General features: G+C 34.9%; 1 protein-coding gene across 1 annotated transcript in view; it reads right to left on the bottom strand.

Annotated features, from left to right (window-relative positions):
* Window positions 1–6,013, bottom strand: part of LOC109848925 (GDP-mannose 4,6 dehydratase 1-like) — a 6,613-nt gene extending 600 nt beyond the window's left edge. The window contains exons 1-2 of the mRNA XM_020418653.1: window positions 5,436–6,013; window positions 1–206 (exon numbers count right to left, since the gene is read on the bottom strand). The exon at window positions 1–206 is cut by the window's left edge and continues 600 nt beyond it. Of these exons, the coding sequence (XP_020274242.1) occupies window positions 1–206; window positions 5,436–5,887 (658 nt within the window). The 5' untranslated portion in view covers window positions 5,888–6,013. The remainder of the gene's footprint in view (window positions 207–5,435) is intronic.

Here is a 7,466-nt window from a genome sequence, read left to right as displayed (position 1 = left end):
CAAAGTTTTCTCCTCGGCGAGGGCTCTCGTGGTTGAACAAGATGCCATTGCAGGCGTAAAGGCCGTAGGCTTCTCTGTAGTTGACTGTGTACCAATGGGCTGCACACTTGGCAGCAGCATAGGGGGATCTTGGGTGAAAGGGAGTGGTTTCAGATTGTGGAGGGGGAGTGGAGCCGAACATTTCAGAGGAGCCGGCCTGATAATACCTATTAGAAAAAGTGATTTGTGAAAAAACAATTTTTTTGCATTGAGGATTGCAAATTAAGTAAATTTACAGATACTCAAATGTTATCAGAACATGAGGGAGTGAATCCTTGTGCATCCTTTACTTTCCGAATTTGTCAGATCAAATTTATATTTATTGTTTATTTGATTGTAGTTGATTTCACAAGAAGCAATTTTCACTTTACTATCCTTAATCTAAGAGTACATACTGAAGTTCAAAAGATAACTTTATTTTCTTTGTAATACAAACTGAGTAATACTAAATAGGAAATGCTAATAGAACATGAAATTCTTTCCCTTCAAACTAATGTTATCGGAACATTACTTTGTTTATTTACTTTGGATTACCAATGTCTAAGAAATCAAAAGCTGTTACTTAGACCAGCATCTTTGATATTGTGGGATGTAGTACCAGTTCCAAAGGTGTTGTACAGACAAAATCTCTCACATAATAAGCTAATGGATGCAATCGTTCAAAATAATGAATTATGAAGCAGAGTTTGCAAAACTAGTGTCATTCTAACATACATCACATACAGGGTATGGCCAGTGCCCCTTTACAATAAATTTACAATGAAGGATTTTATAAATATTTATAATATAATTACAAACATAAGAATAAAAGATCGAAACAATTGCCAATTTATAGTACTAAATAATGAGGAACAATTGTATATCTAATGGTCTACAACTGAAAATGTCGGTAGACTCGGTACAAGTGAGCTAATCTACTAGCAGTGTGAAAGTCAATACAAGTGTAAAAATGCATCTTCATTCATAAGCACAAGTGAAATACAATGTTTGTTTGGTAAAACAAAATATTGTTTAAACTAGAAAAATAAAGTAATATGGTAATATCATTGTATTTATTTACTTGAAATTACATTATATTCTTAATCATTGTTAATAAATAATATATTTTAATTAAGAGTGGTGCCCACATTTCCACTTAGGGGTTGTTGGTTGGCTTAAAACATTCAAGAAATGGTTTTCCTCCTCCTGACATAGTGGCCACATCAGATTTTTTTCTTTCCTCTCGTTTCTTTGTCTGGGTTTGGTTCACAATGCGAACTAGAGCTTGAAGGGGTGGAAAACACCTCCACCTCAGCGAGATTTCATTCCCCCATTTCCTTCTAAGTTCCAACTCGAGCAGAAATGGATGTAAACCTACAAACTTGTGTACCTTTGTCAGATCTGCAATAATTTTGGGGAAAAACTCCCTATGTCTTGGCTAGGGTTACCCAGACCGATTTCAAGCTCCGTTGAGAGCGCCATTTCTTTCGTGGGCTTAGGTCATTGAGAGATGGTGTAAAGATTTTTCTCTGATTATGTTGTTCGTCGCTTCAGCTTCCGAGATCCTAGGGTTTTCGATGATCTTGAAAAAAGGCAGCGCCTTTCTTGGGTTGTTACTGTTCTTCTAGCTTGATTTCCACAAATTCGGCAACTAAGGTATAATTTCTGCATTGTATGAGGTTTTGCCATTTTTGCTAAATTTTAAGGGGTTTTCTTAACTTCGTTATGCCCTAGCAATTTGATGAGAATTTGTTTGTGTATGACCATTATGAAAGCAATTTGATGGTAGAGACTGAATTTCTACAATGTTTTTCGTAAGATTAAGGGATTTTTTTGAAGAAAAGAATATTAAAAAAACAGGAGAGAAGCGAGCAATTGTCATAGCTAGGGAAGAGGAAGTACAATTTTGCTAGTGGTTGGGATTCAGAGTTCTTACTTTGCAAATTGGCAAACATACTTCTTCATAAGTTTCTCTTTTTCTTTTCAACTAGAATTTTTCACGCTCATGCAAGCCTACCCTTTAATTCTTTGAATAATCATGTTGTCTTATTTACAAGGTTTTAAATATCGGATGTCGGGTTCATGTCGGACGGCTGAAATCCATGTCGGATAGCGGAAATCGGGGATATATCGGGGGACATGGACTAAATATCGGATTGCCATATCGGGTGATCCACATATGTATAATATCATGCCCTAAATGTAATCTAACTATCTAAGCATTCCTAAATTCATAACTTCATGACTCTGCACATTTCAACATTCATATGCACATTTAAAATAAAATAAATCTCTCCTTATTAATCAATAATCATTAGCCTATTATTAATCAGTTAGCCTATTATTAATCAAGTGATCAAACATCAAGTAATCATTAGCCTATTATTAATCAAAATAGTCCACAAACCAAACATTCACGTGTGAAGAAGAAAAAAAGAAAAAACAGGAAAATCGGCCGATATGGCCGATTTTCCAAACAAGAAAATCGGCCGATATGGCCGATTTTTCGCCGATATGGCCGATATGTCGGTAAAAAACGATATGCGACTTGTTTTTCCCCGATTTGTGTCGTTGGACCCCTCAATCCGCTATATCGGCCGACATGTCCGACATGTCGGCCGATATTTAAAACACTGCTTATTTAACATTTTCTACAATAGACGTTTAGATTATCATTAGTACTTATGTGAAATATGTATTAGGTCTATTTATTATCTTAGTGATCTAAGTATTGAACTATTATCTACATATTTTGAGAATATTTCCCTGCTCTTTATGAATCACATAAAATTTTCTTTCTTATTGATAAGTTTTAAGAGTGTATGCACATGTTATTTCTTCTCATGTGAGCTATAATATCCTTAGTTTCTTCGTAGTTTGGTTTATGTAGGCATGAGCAGTGCACATCATATTGTACTGTGTAACTATGACTGGTATAATGAGTTTCTTCATGGCTAATTTAGCCAAGGAACTAGCCAATTGGACTCTAATTCTTCATATACAAAAAGTTCATACAAGTTATGCCCAAACGTGTAATTTATATGTTTGGATTCAAGATTTTTCATGTCATACGGGTTTTTACGATGAATTGTGTTTTTTGCAGGTTTCATATATATATATTCTACTAATTCAGGTGCGTAGTTCATACAGATAATGAGCAATCATGTTATCACAAGTTTCATATGATTTTCCATATCAAATAGGCATTTGTGATGAGTCAGGTTATTTACAAGTTTCATATGTTATTTTAGCATTTTTCTTTTGATAAAGATTACCACCCACAACGGACAAAATGTAAACTTACCATGATGACCATATAACTTTAATAACAACCAGACACAAGAAAAGTAGAAAAGTCTAATCAACTAAAAGTTCTCTTTTTTAAATATCAACCAAATAAATGAAAAGTATGTAATGCTTCCCATCATGTTTTTTGTGTGAACCAAACACTAACAACCAATTTCATGAAAAACTTTGGAGAACCCAAAAAAAGGGTTTTTCACATAGAATGATGTTTACCAATAAAATGGGCAACGAGCCTAACAGCCTCTTACATGATGAAACTGGATTTTAATTTTTCACATCCTTGCAATATTCAACCCCTACTTTCTGATGACAGATCTAAAAACTAACAATGTTATATTAAACGCTAAACGTTGGACGCTTCTAGGCGTCGGACTTGGCGCCCAGCGCTTAGTCGTCTAGACGGGCGCCTAAGCGGTTTCTGGGCGTTTTTTTTATTTTTTAATTGTGATACTTAAAAATAAATATATATATATATATACTCAATCAAAGATTCATAAAATACTAAAATGCCAATATTATTAACTAAATTGCTTGGTTTACCAAATACAATAGCTTTTTTGTATGTTTATACTTCTCAACTCAAATTATAAGTTCATCTCAACAATGAAAAACTCATTCTCAACTCAAATTACTGTTAACTTATAAGTTACTGTTAAGTTTAAGTTAACAATAAACTTAAACTTAAGTTTACTGTTAACTAAAATATTGTTAACTTAAGTTTACTGTTTACTTAAACTTAAGTTTACTATCAATATAAAACTTAATATTAACTTAAACTTAAACTTAAGTTTATTGTTAGCTTAAACTTAAGTTTAACTTAAACTTAAACTTAAGTTTAACTTAAACTTAAACTTAAACTTAAACTTAAGTTTACTGTTAACTTACACTTCTTAAGTTTAAGTTACTGTTGTTAACTAACTTAAATAGATATTTAAAAAGTACTGTTTATCTTGTTAGTAGTTACAGAGATCGGGGGAGCTCGACAATGTTATAGAAGACGCTAGACAGACTAGGCGTTTGAGCGAGCGCCTAGCGCCTAGACCCCTGGACGTACGCGTAGGCAGCGCCTAGGCATTTGATTATTTTTAAATTATTTAATTATAATAATTGATAAAAATATGTATTAAATTCATATAAATTTTTAAAAAAAGATAGTAATCTTAGTTCCACAATAAATCTTGCATACTTAGATATTAAATAGCCAAAATAATAATTAACAAGGCTATAGAGCCTAAGATGCTTTCTTTTTTTATTTTTAATTTTAATAATTGATAGTGAATGTCAATGTTATAGAATGTTTAAATGCCGGACTGATGCCTAGACGGATTTCTTTCTTTATTTAAGTGGTGGTCAATGAGGTTTTGCTGAAGGTCAGAGGAGGCAATGGAGGTGTTCATATTTGGAGGTTAATGAAGTTTGGAGGACGTGTAGACTACAACACATAAAATCACAATCAAGACCTACAAGGTGCAATCCACGTAAGCAGACAATGCTCCCCTAAACGCTCGTAAAATCTATGTGGGCAGCCTAAATACCGCCTAGGTGGTAGGCGCTAGTTAAGCAGCCTAGGTACCGCCTAGACCTAGGCGTACGCCTAAACGGACTAGGCGGAGGTTTTTTAAAACAGTGCTTACCATGATAACCATATAACTTTAATAACAACCAAACACAAGAAAAGTAGAAAAGGCTAATCAACTAAAAGTTTTCTCTTTTTTAAATACCAACCAAACAAATGAAAAGTATGTAATGCTTCCCATCATGTTTTTTGTGTGAACCAAACATTAACAACCAATTTCATGAAAAACTTTGGAAAACCCAAAAAAAGGGTTTTTCACATAGAATGGTGTTTACCAATAAAATGGGCAACGAGCCTAACAGCCTCTTACATGATGAAATTGGATTTTAATTTTTCACATCCTTGCAATATTCACCCCCTACTTTCTGATGACAGATCTAAAATCTAGATTTTTAGCTATTGCACAGTGCGCTAACCGACAAAATTATCGGGCAAAAAACAGATCTGAACAATTTCAATCGCAATGCAATCATCCAACAGAACGTAACCTTTTCACATAACAATGTCACAATCACGCAATGTTTATTAACAATACCTTATAGAATTGGATTTAGTGCAGGATCTAACAGCCTCAAGAAGCCGAAGAGCTCCCGTAGCAACAACATCAGCAGTATAATCAGGAATCTCAAAGGAAACCGCGACATGGGACTGAGCAGCAAGATTATACACCTCATCAGGAAGCAGAAAGTCAACCCATCGGCGAAGCGACGACGCATCAGAGAGATCAGCATAGTGGAGCTTCATTCTTGCCTTGTGGAGGTTGTGGGGATCCACATAGAGATGATCCAATCTCGCCGTGTTGAAATTCGACGATCGACGAATCAGGCCGTGAACCTCGTAGCCTTTTGAGAGGAGGAACTCGGTCAGGTAGGATCCGTCCTGGCCCGTGATGCCGGTGACGAGAGCGACCTTCCGGTGCTCGGTTGGGGATCGGGAGATCTGAGGGGATTCTCCGTTGGATTCGGATTTGGGATCGGAGGATGCCATTTCTTTTTGTTGGTTTCTTGATTTAAGATCTGGAGAGGGAGGGAATGGATCTGAGAGGGGGCGGGGGTTAGGTTGGATCTGAGGTTTTATAGGGAGGGAGGAGAGCAAGGCAGGAACAAGTGCGTGCTTTATGGGGAGGGCGAATAATAATGTGGAGATCTGCTAGCAGGACCCGAAAAATGCGACAGGCTATGGGACAGCTAACGTGGCCGTTGCAGTGTCTGGGGGGTGTGTGTGTGTTTGTTTCACAAAAAAATTTGACATTTGGTATTGATTACAAATTTTTGGATCAAAAGTGAGTTTTTTTGTATTTTGGGATTCAATATATGATACTTGTTTTAAGAAATTTTTTAGAATATTAAATTCTAAAAGTGCAAAAAGTGCTCAATTTTTAGATTTTGTCAAATCCACTCAATTTGAGAGGATTTTGACAAACCCCATAAATGAGTGTGCTTACCTCTCAATTGGAGAGGATTTGATAAATCCCAATTTTATCTTTTTATAAAAGATTACCTCACTAAGATTGCATATTCATCATATTACAATTTTTTGGCATTTGGTAATGCTATAATTTGAGCTTGAAACAAACAAAATATTATAAATTATAGTATTTTAAATCCCAAAATATTAATGAAACAAACAATATTTTAGAAATCTCAAATATTAAAAAAATACATACGGATTTCAAATCTCATGGTGAAATCCATATCCTAAAATTATAGGATTTGAAATAAACACCCCCTTAATGAATTACCATTGAGCTCGTTAAAACTAATAACGCATTTGGGATATTTTCGTAATTACAAACGGTCCTCTCTTCTCAAGAAATTTTCAAACTCATTTCCTCAGTTTTACGATCTGTAGCAAGATGTCACCTCCAACCGTCGGCACCAGAAGCGTCGCTTCTCAGTGAATTCGGCTTCTTGCCCCCACTCCATAACCTTCGTCTTTCCTCATATAGATTTAACATACAATTTACCGATATTATTGTGATAAGATGATGAATGACAACTGATCATTAGAAATGATGATCAATTTTAGTCGAGCCGCCGAGGTCTTGATCAATAAAACAAAATACAATACATGTGATTTGCATCTCAGAATCTTTTTATGTTGATATTAATTCTGTTAGGTCTCATGTTTATAGCCTATTGTCTAATCTAGTTTTGATGATTAACAAACAATTCCTAATATCGTTTGTCGAGTGTTTGTACTTGCTTGTTAGGAATTCTACACAAATATCCTCCGTTGGATGTTGGATGGACTCGCACTTTCACGATGATATTCAAAGGAGGTTGGTGGAAATTGAAATGAATCTATCACAATTTAAGACAAGATTAATCATCGCTTCATCCACAACCAAGTCGAGCAAATTAAAGATCATTTGCCTTGGGTATAATAGTCTAGGTTTATACTTTGTGTGTTTATACTTAGAGCTCAAAATTCATACACACACAATTGTTTTGATTTATCGTCGTTTTGGGTTATAGACTTAACGACACTATTTTATATCCTTTCTTAAGTCTATTAATATATTTGTAAGTATGTCAAAACGTGCTTGAAATGATTTTATCAAAGT

Source organism: Asparagus officinalis, chromosome 7, assembly GCF_001876935.1.
Source record: "Asparagus officinalis chromosome 7, Aspof.V1, whole genome shotgun sequence".
Classification (NCBI taxonomy): Eukaryota; Viridiplantae; Streptophyta; class Magnoliopsida; order Asparagales; family Asparagaceae; genus Asparagus; species Asparagus officinalis.
The sequence above is the reverse complement of the archived record's forward strand: the minus strand, read 5'-3'. Positions and strand labels throughout refer to the sequence as shown.